The 13,649-nt window shown below is 51.3% G+C and overlaps 1 protein-coding gene across 2 annotated transcripts in view; it reads left to right on the top strand.

Annotated features, from left to right (window-relative positions):
- LOC111069685 (talin-2) overlaps nucleotides 1-11,562 on the top strand; it is a 32,268-nt gene extending 20,706 nt beyond the window's left edge. Inside the window, exons 11-17 of one of the 2 annotated variants that reach the window (XM_041594850.1) lie at nucleotides 33-4,620; nucleotides 4,691-4,881; nucleotides 7,754-7,870; nucleotides 7,948-8,463; nucleotides 8,936-9,607; nucleotides 10,337-10,470; nucleotides 10,531-11,562. In XM_041594850.1, coding sequence (XP_041450784.1) covers nucleotides 33-4,620; nucleotides 4,691-4,881; nucleotides 7,754-7,870; nucleotides 7,948-8,463; nucleotides 8,936-9,607; nucleotides 10,337-10,470; nucleotides 10,531-10,801 — 6,489 coding nt within the window. In that variant the 3' untranslated portion in view covers nucleotides 10,802-11,562. Of the gene's footprint in view, nucleotides 1-32; nucleotides 4,621-4,690; nucleotides 4,882-7,753; nucleotides 7,871-7,947; nucleotides 8,464-8,935; nucleotides 9,608-9,847; nucleotides 10,471-10,530 lie in introns of both variants that reach the window. The other variant, XM_022359847.2, reaches the window with a different exon arrangement.
- The last annotated feature ends 2,087 nt before the right edge of the window (nucleotides 11,563-13,649 follow it).

Below are 13,649 nucleotides of genomic sequence, written 5' to 3' on the forward strand. Positions count from 1 at the left end.
CCTTTTTCTTATCCATCATTTTTCTCCTGCAGGCACCCATCCAGGAGCTGGGCAACGACCTGCGCTCCATTGAGTGGCGTGAGAACACGCTGGACACCTCCAAGCAGGCGGTCAGCAGCCATGTGGCCACGATGAGTGCAGCCACCGCACAGATCATCACCGCCTCGCAGCCGGACGAGGTGGACACCGAGGCCATCTCCGCTTCGGTTTCGCAGATAGCCCAAACCATACCGGAGGTGACACGGGAGGTGCGTCTGATTGCCGCCCTCATGGAGAACGACACGAACGGGGATCAGCTGCTGGAGGCAGCGCGCAATCTGTGCAACGCCTTCAGCGATCTGCTGAAGGCAGCCGAGCCGGAGAGCAAGGAGCCGCCACAGAATCTGATCAATGCGGCCAGCCGTGTGGGCGAGGCCACCACGCATGTCCTCAGCAGCATTGCCGAGGAGGAGGTGCCCGAGAACCGGGACCTTCACGACATGCTCCTGGCCCTGGCCAAGGCGGTTGCCAACACCACGGCCGCCCTCGTCCTGCGGGCCAAGAACATCGCCGCCAGCTGCGAGGATGAGCAGGCGCGTAACCGCGTCATCGGAGCGGCCAGCCAGTGTGCCCTGGCCACCAGCCAACTGGTGGCCTGTGCCAAAGTCGTGGCTCCCACGCTGCACAACGCCGCCTGTCGCGAACAGCTGGAGGCGGCGGCCCGGAACGTGGCCCGGGCCGTCAACTCGCTGTGTGAGGTGTGCAACGAGGCCAGCAACGACCCCAAGCTGAAGGCCGACCTCCTCGCTGCGGCCAGAGACGTCTCCAAGAGCCTCACCGACATGCTGGAGCATGTGAAGCTGAGCTCTCGGGAGAACGCCAGCAGGACCAGCACCGAGCTGAGTCCCGTCGAGAACGTGATCATCGGCACCGACATCCTCGTGTCCACTCACGATCCCCAGGAGATGGTGCGCCATGCCCGCACACTGGGCCAGACCACAGCGCAGCTGATCCAGAGCATCAAGGGCGAGGCCGAGCAGCAGCAGGACATGGACATGCAGCGTCGCCTGCTGTCCGCTGCCAAGCAGCTGGCCGATGCCACCGCCAAGCTGGTGGAGGCGGCCCGTCTGTGCTCCTCCAATCCCCACGATACGGACAACCAGAACGCGCTGCGTCGTGCCGCCGAGGAGCTGCGGGAGATCACCACGACGGCGGCCAATACGCCGGCCATGAAGCGGGGCCTCATACAGCGGCTGGAGTACTGCTCCAAGCAGGCGGCCACAGCGGCCACTCAGTGCATCTCGGCGGCCCAAAATGCGGTGCAGCACAGCCAGGACCATCAGACCAAGGAGTCGCTGCTGCAGGACTGCAAGCGAGTGGCGGACACCATCCCCAGGCTGGTCACCTCCCTGAAGACAACGCGAGCACAGCCCGACGAGCCGCATGCCCAGCTGAATCTGATCGAGGCAGCGGAGCAGTTCATCGAGCCGGCCCTCCAGGTGTCCAAGTCGTCGCGCGCCCTGCAGCCCACCGTCACGGACATACCCTCGGCCACACAGCTCTCGAAGAGTGCCCTCCATCTGGGGCAGAGTGTGTCCGAGCTGCATTCGGTGGCACAGCGGGCCCGGGATGCGTGCGGCGGCCAGGAGCTGGAGTCCGCCCTGGAGGCAGTGAGAAAGCTGCACGACGTGCTGGACGATACTCGGCAGGCGGCCCTCGCCGGCCAGCTGCGTCCCCTGCCCGGCGAGACGGTGGAGAACACAGCCGATGAGCTGCGGAAGTCGGCCAAGAATGTGGGCATCGCCCTCAGCCAGCTGCTGTCGTCGGTGCTGCAGAACCAGCGCAGCTATGCGGGAGCAGCGGGCAGGGACACGGCCCTCGCACTGGGAGACTTCACCAAGAGCGTGCACGGAGTGGCGGCCACCACCCAGAACCCGGCAATCATTGATTGTGCGGACGATGTGGTCACCAGCTCAACGCGCCTCATTGAGCAGGCCCAGCGCACGCTGCAAGGCATTTCCGATCCGCAGGCCCTGACCCAAGCAGGACGAGATGTGACCGGAGCCCTGTCCGCCACTGTGGACTGCATTCCCGGACAGCGGGAGGTAGATGTGGCCCTGAGGAATGTGAGCGATCTCAGCGAGATTCTGTCGATGAGCGAATTCCCGCCCTCTGGACGGCCCTATGCCACCCTCCAGTCGGAACTGAAGCAAGTGGCGGAGCATCTGAGCAGCTCCGGTGGCCAGATCGTCGTCTCGTACGCCTCGCCAGCCCTGCTGGCCGAGACGAGCCAGAACTTTGCGGCCAACTATAGGGATCTGCTGTCCGTCAGCATGGAAATGGCCGGCCAGACGCAGGAGGATTCGGTACGCACACAGATCATTGAGTGCCTGCGGCATGTGTCCACGCAATCGTGCTCGCTGCTGTCGACGGCCAAGTCGATTGCCGCCGATCCCGGCCAGCCGAATGCCAAGAATCTGCTGCATGCCGCTGCCCGGGGCGTCACCGAAAGCATCAATCAGCTGGTGGATGCCAGCATACAGTCTGCGCCCGGCCAGAAGGAGTGCGACAATGCGATGAGGAACATTGAGGCCCTGCGGAGGATGCTGGACTACCCCCACGAGCCCATCAACGAGCAGGGATACTTTGACTGCGTGGAGCAGGCGACGGGTAAGTCGCGCAACCTCGGCTACGCCATCTCCGAGATGATCAACAATGCCAAGCAGTCGCAGCACGTGGAGTTCAGTCAGTCGGTGAACAACGTCAACGACTCCATTCAGGGCCTCATCGAGAGCTCCTCCCAGGCGGCGTATTTGATTGGAGTGTCGCATCCGTCGAGCGTGGCCGGTCGGCCGGGCATCATCGATCAGGCGCAGCTGACGTGGGCCTATCAGGGCATCCGACAGCACTGCGACATCGTAAGCAGCCAGCAGTCAACGAAGCCCCAGATGATCTCCGCTCTGACGGTGATTGCCAAGCACACCAGCTACCTGTGCTCCATCTGCCGGCAGGCGTCGATGAACACCTCCAATCCGGTGGCCAAGAACGAGTTCATTGTGCTGGCCAAGCAGGTGGCCACCGCCACCTCGGATCTGGTGCAGGCCATCAAGGCCATTGAGGAGCAGCCGCAGGGCGGCAGCCGCGAGCGGCTGGTGGAGCCCCTGCTGGAGGCCGTCAAGGCTGTGCGTCAGTATGCCTCCAGTCCGGAGTTTATATCGATTCCGGCCAAGATCTCGGCGGAGGGCAGGAAGGCGCAGGAGCCCGTCATTCAGGCGGGACGCGGTGTGATCGATGGCGTTGTGGAGATGGTCAAGGCAGCCAAATCGCTGGCCCTCTCCCCGGATAATCCTCCCGTGTGGCAGCAGCTGTCCATGCACTCGACGCCCGTGTCGGAGTCGGTGAAGCGGCTGGTGGACAACATCCGGGACAAGGCGCCGGGCCAGGCCCAGTGCGAACAGGTGCTCCACACTCTGGGCACCTGCACCCGCGAGCTGGACAGCTGTGCGCTGGCCGTCAATGCCCAGGGTCTGAACCAGCGGCGGGACAACAATCTGCACGGCTTCAGCGGCCAGACCCTGAACTCTGCCGCCGAACTGGTGGACAAGCTGGAGCCCATCCGAGTGGCGGGCAAGAACAATGCCGAGCAGCTGGGCCATGCCGTCGGGGAGATCTCGCGGTATGTGGTGCCCATGGTGAATGGAGCCATCGGTGCCTGCACCCACATCGTGCACAGCCAGCAGCAGATGTCGCTGATCAATCAGACGCGCTCCGTCGTGGAGAGTGCCATCACACTCGTGCAGTCGGCCAAGGACTCGGCGGGCAATCCACGGGCCACGCACGCCCATCCGCGGCTGGACGAGGCCATCGATGGGACGCAGGAGGCCATCCAGGAGCTGCAGCAGACCGTGGAGAAGATCAACGCGGAGACGGGCATTGTGACGGGCCTCATGGAGCAGATCAACCGATCGATCACGCGGCTCACCGACAAGCGGCAGTCGCTGCTGAATGCCTCCTACTCGGACACCTTTGTCGACTACCAGACGCGCATGGTGGCCCGGGCCAAGGAGATCGCCAGCCTGGCCAACGAGATGAATGCCAAGAGCAGCGTGGAGCCGGCTGCCCTGCCCCAGCTGGCCATCGACATGACCCAGCACTATCAGCAGCTGACCCAAGACTCGGTGGGAGCGAGCACCACAACCAGCTCCCAGGACGTGGGCATGCGCATCCGCACCACTGTCATCGATCTGGGGCGCTCGGTCACCTCCATGATCCAGTCATCCGCGGGCGGAGCTCGCCCGAACGATGTGGGGGCCCAAAAGGACATTGCGCGCAATGCCCGCGAGGTCTCCGAGAAGGTGGCCCAGGTCCTGGCAGCCCTACAGGCTGGCTCGCGCGGCACTCAGGCCTGCATCAATGCGGCCCACACCGTTTCGGGCATCATTGGGGATCTGGACACGACGATTATGTTCGCCACAGCGGGCACCCTGCACTCGGAGGGCGATGGCAGCTTTGCCGATCATCGCGAGCACATCCTGCAGACGGCCAAGGCTCTCGTCGAGGACACCAAAGTGCTGGTAACCGGCGCAGCTGGCAGCCAGGATCAGCTGGCCAGTGCCGCCCAAAATGCTGTCTCCACCATAAGTGAGTGTGACCCACCACCATCCTCCCACAAGGATTTCCACCAACAAGAAGTATTCTCTGTCCTTTGTAGCGCAACTGGCGGAGGCCGTCAAGCGTGGCGCCTGCTCTCTGGGCTCTTCCCAGCCCGATTCCCAGGTAATGGTCATCAACGCCGTCAAAGATGTGGCCTCTGCCCTCGGGGATTTGATCAACTGCACCAAACTGGCATCGGGCAAGTCCATCAGTGATCCCTCCATGCAGGATCTCAAGGAGAGTGCTAGGGTAAGTCCATCCAGCTTTTACCATATACTTTCTTTTCCCTGTCTCTCGCTCTCTCTCTCTTACTCCTACTCTCTCTTTTACTCTGATTACCGTAGTCTTTATTTTAATCTCTCGCTAAAAAGCTTTCGTTGTTGTGGCTTTAAGTATATTTTAGTATGTATTTATTATGTTTTTGGTACTCGTTTCTTACTCCCCCGCCCCCCGCCTCACCAGCACTCAACGTTGAGTGCAATTGTGACTGACCCAAAATGAGGTTATGGTTTGTGTTTCTGCTACTTTCGGGTGTAGGGGTCACACTGTCATTGAGTGTCTATGCCACCTTTAGAGTGTGTAAACACAGAGGGGAGATCAAATTGTTACTAGATTTCAAAATAGACTTAAAAGAAATAATCTGATGAGATTTATTACTGTTGGGAACATTTATATTTCCTTCCCCAAAAGGGTCACACTGTTCAAAGTGCTTCTACTTACTTCTTTTTATTAGGGGTCACACTGTTAGGGATTGTTTTTCACTAATTTGATAAGTGTAAAAACTTCTTGTGAATTTTTTCTAATATTTTTCAAACGAGAAAACACTGCTTGGAGTGTGTATAATTATGTTTTAATTGGGGTCCCACTGTTAGGCAAGAATTAGCAGAACCATATCAAAAGGGAGTCTAGAAATTCCAGACTCAAAATATACGTGGATAGTTTTGAATATACATAGACCATATTTAACTGCCATATAATTATATAGTTATCTATCTTTTATGCAAATATGTAATTAAATTTAATTGAATTTACAAAAAAAAGCTCACCACACACACACACACGCATACATAAATGTTGTTTTGTGGCATATTGAAAATTTCGAACATCAAAATGGCTTTGGCACTCACTTATCATTTCTCTCTGTATAGCATATAAAAAGAAATACATACTTAATAGAGTAAATCCCGCTCTACTGCTCTTCTGCTCTGCTGCTCTTCTGCTCTCTGCTCCCTCACCACCAACCACCCCGTGAATAATCCCTCGAGCATAAATAAGTGTGTACACAATTATATTCAATTATATTAAGTCAGAAACTGTTCCTCTTGTTGTTGCTGCTGCTGCTGCTGCTGGGAGTGACCAGAAGAGAAGGGCACACAAAAGGATCTGTGGCTGCATTTCTGTTTCCTGTCTTCTCTATCCTGCCTCCCACTTTCACTGCTGCTGCTGCTGCTACTGCTCTGCCTCCCCATTTAACCCAAGATGGTCAGCCTTGGTCGCATCCGAGTACATCCCATAATTGTGAGGATAACCTTAGCTTCCAGGGTTACTGTCTTTGGATGCTCTTTGTCGTTGTTCCTTGAATGTTTTTAATGTTTTATTAATGTTTAACACACACGCACACACAAACGCACTGCCTCTCTACCCCTAACCACAGCATGAGGCAGATGCAACCACAGCAGCAGCAGCAGCAGGCACGAAACCCTTGTTTCTCACCCTTGGCTCTAACATTTGTTTTTTGGTCACTTGCAACCCTCTGCTCTGCTCTTCTCTGTGCTCTTGGCTACCGGCTTTTCTGCATGGATACGCGGCGCTCTCTCAACCACCCCACCACACCACACCCCACCCAACCCAACCACCCCCACAAACCCATAGCACCCAACCTTTCCTTCTTCCCACACCTGCCACATTTTGTACAAAACCGAACCGAACATCCATAAATCGTTGTATTTTGTTTCATTTTGCTAATTCGTTGTGCCTTCGACGTCTCTGCTCTTCTTTTTTCCCTACAACAAAACAAAAACCAAACCAAATAAAAAACTCTCATGAACTGTACAAAAACGCAAATGACAAATGCAAAATGCAAATCGAATTCAAAACCGCTCCACACGCTCCTCCTTCTCTTCATGCGCTGCGCTCGCTGTGGAAACAAACAAATAAAAATCTGCTATCAAATCGATATAAAAAAAAAAACAAAACAAACCAAAAAAATCGTCCATCCATATCCATATATGTACTCGTTATATGCATCTGTATATGTACAATTACGCACAACGAGCAGACGCTTCAAGATGTTTGCCAGTCAGCCGCTGTCCCCACGGGTCATTCAGACACTAACCCATCCACATACAGCGATATGCGACCCCCCTATCATCGACAGCATCAGCATCAGCCCCAGCAACAGAAACAACAGCAGCATCAGCAGCAGCAGCATTCAGCAATGGAGTTCATTTAGGCAGAAGGGGTCGCCGATCCCGACATCTGAAATCGCGGGAAAAACTAACAAAATTCTATCTACATTAATCCTTAATCCATTGCACAAATGAAACTTTATTTGTCACACACGAGAAAAACTCATTTCAAATTGTAAGAGAACTTTTAGGTGCTAGGCAGGGCAGGGCAGGGCAGGGTTATCCTTACTTTGAAAAGCGTACAGTTGCGCCATTAAAGCTACATATTAACATGAAAAAGGTTCAGTTGCTGCCCCTGGCCCCATCTATTGAACGCCTAAAAGTTCCCATTTGCCTCAATCAAATGTTAAACAATTCTTACATCTTATTCGAATTAAAATAAAACAACTGGAACATCATTTAAACATACATAAATGTATGTATTACTCGTATTACTCGTATATTTTTTTAATTTGTATTTGTATTGATTGATTGATTTGTATTAGTGCCAAAGCTAAAGCCAAAGCCATCCTAGTAGATTATTGTAGTACTAGTAGATGATTGTTGGAGAGTAGCTCATAGTCCTGCCATAACTATAAGTAGAATAACTATCTCTATCTCTCTTGACACCCCCTACCCATTTCTTTATTAACCAAAAACATTAATCACAAACATTTCTACTCTGTCCACCCTCAACTCGAAAACACTCGAACCTACACTCGAAATCCAATCAGGTGATGGTGCTGAACGTTTCATCGCTGCTGAAGACAGTCAAGGCTGTGGAGGATGAGCACACGCGCGGTACACGTGCCATGGAGGCCACCGTCGAAGCCATTTCCCAGGAGATACGCGTAAGTTTTGTTTGTGGAATTTCCCACGGATTGGATGAAACAGCTTCTCACTCTTCTGTCTTTTGTGTTCCTTGCAGGCCATGCAGGCACCGCCGCCAGTGGGCAGCAACCAGGTGACGCCCGAGGATCTGATTCGTGTCACGATGAACGTGACCGCCGCCACTGCCAAGGCTGTGGCTGCTGGTGTGTCCAATCTTCAGGCGGACATTGTGTCCGCGGCCAATCTGGGACGACGGGCCATCTCGGACATGCTGATTGTGTGCCGCTCCGTGGCCTGGAACTGTGCCGAGACGGAGGAGCTGCGTGTGCGTACGCTCGAGGCGGGCACATCGGTGGGCGAGTCCTACAGGGATCTGCTGAATGGCATCCTCCACAACTGCAGTGCCGACGATCGCATGCACTTGTCACGTCGCGTGGCCAAGTGTGTGACGGATCTGGTGGCCATGGCCAGACTGCTGAAGGGCTCCGACTGGATCGATCCCGAGGATCCCACAGTTATAGCGGAGAACGAGCTGTTGGGTGCCGCCGCCTCCATCGATGCTGCGGCCAAGAAGTTGGCCTCGCTGCGACCACGTCGCCAGGCTGATGTCAAGGTGGGTACTCAGCTCATACTCATCCTACAGGCAACCCTAAATTAAATATATTAATATTAGTGTTAATTTTAATGTTAATGTTAACGGTGAATGTGAAACAAACAAAAACTAACGATCGAAACTCATTTTAGTGTTTAAGCGGTGCTTGAATTATCCCTTAACTCTCTCATCCGCCCACCAACCAAGCAACCAACCAACCAACCAAACGAAAAAAACTAATTGGGGATTCCAGTGAGATATGTTTGATATTCTTGGTTGTTACATTCAAGAGTTCACCCAGGAATCAAACATATTATTACTGTGATACCCGGAAATCTACTAAACCCGCCCAACAACCCCCCACCAACCGAGGCTTGAACTAAACCCCCAACTAAAATATATAATGGTGTTTGATATTTACCCAACCTTCAACCAAACTTCACCCTAATCATATTAATATTAATTTTCCCTCCTTTGGCTTCTCCACCCACAGATCGAACTGGATGAGAACATGAAGTTCGATGAGATGATCCTGGAGGCTGCCAAGGGCATCATGGCCGCCTCCGCGGCACTGGTGCGTGCTGCAAATGCCGCACAGCGTGAGCTGATTGACCAGGGCAAGGTGGCACGCCGTCCCCTCACCAGCTCCGACGATGGCCAGTGGTCGGAGGGTCTCATCTCGGCCGCTCGTCTCGTGGCCGCTGCCACACACAGTTTAGTGGAGGCCGCCCAGAATCTGGTGCGCGGTGTGGGCACCGAAGAGATGCTCATTTCGACGGCCAAGCAGGTGGCTGCCTCTACGGCTCAGCTGCTGATTGCCTGCAAGGTGAAGTCGAATCCCAATTCGGAGGCCGGACGCCGTCTGCAGGCGGCTGGCAATGCGGTGATCAAGTCCACCGACAACCTGGTGCATGCCGCCCAACAGGGCCTGGAGGCGGAGGAGGAGCACTCGCTGAAGATCAACACCTCGATGGTGGATGGCATGGCGCAGGAGATTAATGCCCGCTCCGCCGTGCTGCGCAAGGAGAAGGAGCTGGAGGAGGCACGCCAGCGGCTGAAGCACGTCCGACAGGCGCAACGCTACGCCAAGAACCCGCAAGGCTTCACCACAGACGAGAGCGACACCGAGTACGCCTACGGTACGCTCAACAGGAGCCAGAACAATGTATGAAAAATGTTTCCATTACCCTGAACCCTGTTAGAATTTGTTTTTAGTTGATTGATGACTGCACCAGCGATTGCGATTGGCATTGAGATTGATGACGAAATTGATGCACAAGTTTTGTTTAGTTTTGATTAGAAGTAATAGTTGGTGTGGGGCCCTAATTGGTCGATGATCTAACACGTAACCTGTCTAACCAACCGTATCTCTCTCTCTCTCTCCTCTAACCCGTAACCGTAACAGACTCTGGGTCGCAGCGGCTACTATGCATCTGGGGAGCTGCCCAGTTCCCCGAGCTACTTCTCGGGCGGCGGCAGCAGTCAACAGAAGCATCACTACAACTATGCTAGTCCACAGCCGCAGCACTTCCACCATCCGGGAGCCGTGTCTCCGCCGCCAGCCAACTATCCGGGAATGGACGATCACGATCCCGTTGGAGACTTTCCGCCACCACCGCCGCCGCTGTCGACGACGATTTCTAACATGCAAACTGCCACCTCGGGTCACAGCTTCCGCCCTAATCCCAAGCTAACAGCCAATGCAGTGCCCCGCCCCTACCCGGGCAGTCCTGGCGGCAGCAATGGCCTAACATCCGCACCCATTGGCGGCGGTCTCACACCCACTAATGCCAACTACCAGCATAGCTTTGAATCGTCCAGCACTAAAACGCAAAACTCATCCTCCTCCGCTGCTGCTCCTGCTCCGGCTCTTGCTCCACCGGCTGTGCCACAGAAACCGCAAGTGAACCGCAATCTAGAGGCATGCGTACAGGATCTGCATGACAAGACCTTTGGCCAGGGCGGCGTGGTGCAGTTAACGGGCGGAAATGGCTATCCCGGTCAGAGCTACGAGGGTTACACGTCTAGGTAGGACCTAAACATGTTCACTTCGTCAAAGCTTATATACTAATCCTGGTTCACTAATAGATACGAGACGCGCAACTTTGACAAGTCTGCCAACAGCAACAACACCAGCAGCAGTGAACAGCAACAACAACAGGCGCTGGTAAAGCCCCTGGAATCGAGCTTCTCCGAGATGACGCTAAACACAGATGGCGGCAAGCTCAGCATTGTCGATCAGGGCTCGGAGCGACTCACCTCTATGACGCAGCGCGTTATGGAGCGAAAATCCTTCACCACAACAACGGAATCCCGCTCTGAGACCAAGACAGAGAAGCACAGTTTTCGATTGGAATGAGTTGAGTGCCCAGAGTCCAGCTGCCTGGGGGCCTGGGGCCGGGCCGTGTTCTAGTTGCTTAAGTGAATGTTTTCTCGCCTGGCGCCATGTGTTGATGTTTGCCAAAAGTGCTTTTAACATTTACAACCACACCCACATACACATACTAATAGGAATAATGTAATATTAATTGTATTTAGCCACTAGCGAAACTACGTCTATACACTATCTACCCATACCATATAATCGGCCTAATATTAACACTTTACCATCGCTATTCGACTATTCGATTCTATCATTTCGTGCATCTTTTGTCTACGTGTCTACGTGTTTATCTGCCAGTTAATTGCCAATATACAATACGAAAATGCAAACGAAACTTGTTCAGTTCAGGCAAATAATGTTCAAATTCAAAACGAAAATTCACATCTAACCCTTAATCGTAATCTTTACAATTTTGGTTCTGTTCTTCACTTTGTTGTTATTTCAATGCAATTTATTACTGTGCACTAAACATGATTGATTTTACTGCCTAACGTAAGAAAATACCCTTTGTTCTTGGCCCCGATGGAGCATTAAAAATACAATATGTAGCCCCGAAAGATGTCAACCATGTAAACCACATTCTGTGTTCTTGCAGTTGTGTATTCTATTCGTTGTAATCAGATTTGTTTGATTTCCCCTTGTATATACGTACATGTGCGAGTCGTGTATGCAGTGGCATATTTTAATTGTGTATTTTTTGTAAATTAATAAAATAAAAAATCATTATTTTAACAATACCAGCAATTTTCCCCTTTTTTTTGGGTGCCAATCGGTGGCTAGGACTCTTTAGATAACGAAAACACAAGCGACGCCCAGTTCGGTCTGCGTTGAGCCGAGATATAGCTTTGAAAAAAATTATTCCTTCATCTCTATCAAGGATACTTTTCCGATCACAGGAAGCCATAGCACGCCCCGATCGGCCCACTAATAGAGGATAAAGCAACAAAGCAAAACTGGACTGTTGTTGTTCTACTAAAAAAATAAACTTGTTGTACAAAAAAAACTAGAAGGAACGCGTGAGTCGCTTCTGGGGACGCGACTCTACTGTTATACCCGTACTCAGCCAGTATATAATTTTTTGAGCCTTTGATTTATGTAGAATTCAAATCTGAGATACCAGTCGTACAGAAATCAGATCAATTCTCTTTGTATTTCGTTGCTCTCTCTTTCTTTCTTCTTTTTCTCATTTTCTGCCTCCACTTTCCACCACTCAAATGTCAGAAAACCGTTAAATTCAAATCTGAGATACCAGGCGAACAGAAATCAGCAGAAGGTCGCTGGTTTTTTTAATTTCTTGTTTTTTTTTTAGTTTCTCTTAGTATTTTGTTGCTCTCTCTTTTCGCTCTTCTTTTTCTCATTTTCTGCCTCCACTTTCCACCGCTCAAATGGCAGAAAACCGTTAAATTCAAATCTGAGATACCAGGCGCACAGAAATCAGCAGAAGGTTGCTGGTTTTTTTTTAATTATCGTCTTTTCTTGTTTCTCTTTGTATTTCGTTGCTCTCTCTTTTCGCTCTTCTTTTTCTCATTTTCTGCCTCCACTTTCCACCGCTCAAATGGCAGAAACCCGTTAAATTCAAATCTGAGATACCAGGCGCACAGAAATCAGTAGAAGGTCGCTGGTTTTTTTTAATTATCGTTTTTTCTTGTTTCTCTTTGTTTTCGTTGCTCTCTCTTTTCGCTCTTCTTTTTCTCATTTTCTGCCTCCACTTTCAACCGCTCAAATGGCAGAAAACCGTTAAATTCCAATCTGAGATACCAGGCGCACAGAAATCATCAGAAGGTCGCTGGGTTTTTTTAATTATCGTTTTTTCTTGTTTCTCTTTGTATTTCGTTGCTCTCTCTTTTCGCTCTTCTTTTTCTCATTTTCTGCCTCCACTTTCCACCGCTCAAATGGCAGAAAACCGTTAAATTCAAATCTGAGATACCAGGCGCACAGAAATCAGCAGAAGGTCGCTGGTTTTTTTTAATTATCGTTTTTTCTTGTTTCTCTTTGTATTTCGTTGCTATCTCTTTTCGCTCTTCTTTTTCTCATTTTCTGCCTCCACTTTCCACCGCTCAAATGGCAGAAACCCGTTAAATTCAAATCTGAGATACCAGGCGCACAGAAATCAGCAGAAGGTTGCTGGTTTTTTTTTAATTATCGTCTTTTCTTGTTTCTCTTTGTTTTCGTTGCTCTCTCTTTTCGCTCTTCTTTTTCTCATTTTCTGCCTCCACTTTCCACCGCTCAAATGGCAGAAAACCGTTAAATTCAAAACTGAGATACCAGGCGCACAGAAATCAGCAGAAGGTCGCTGGTTTTTTTTAATTATCGTTTTTCTTGTTTCTCTTTGTATTTCGTTGCTCTCTCTTCTCGCTCTTCTTAAATTCAAATCTGAGATACCAGGCGCACAGAAATCAGCAGAAGGTCGCTGGTTTTTTTTAATTATCGTTTTTTCTTGTTTCTCTTTGTTTTCGTTGCTCTCTCTTTTCGCTCTTCTTTTTCTCATTTTCTGCCTCCACTTTCCACCGCTCAAATGGCAGAAACCCGTTAAATTCAAATCTGAGATACCAGGCGCACAGAAATCAGCAGAAGGTCGCTGGTTTTTTTTAATTATCGTTTTTTCTTGTTTCTCTTTGTTTTCGTTGCTCTCTCTTTTCGCTCTTCTTTTTCTCATTTTCTGCCTCCACTTTCCACCGCTCAAATGGCAGAAACCCGTTAAATTCAAATCTGAGATACCAGGCGCACAGAAATCAGCAGAAGGTCGCTGGTTTTTTTTAATTATCGTTTTTTCTTGTTTCTCTTTGTTTTCGTTGCTCTCTCTTTTCGCTCTTCTTTTTCTCAT

Source organism: Drosophila obscura, unplaced genomic scaffold, assembly GCF_018151105.1.
Source record: "Drosophila obscura isolate BZ-5 IFL unplaced genomic scaffold, ASM1815110v1 contig_1, whole genome shotgun sequence".
NCBI classification, from domain to species: Eukaryota; Metazoa; Arthropoda; class Insecta; order Diptera; family Drosophilidae; genus Drosophila; species Drosophila obscura.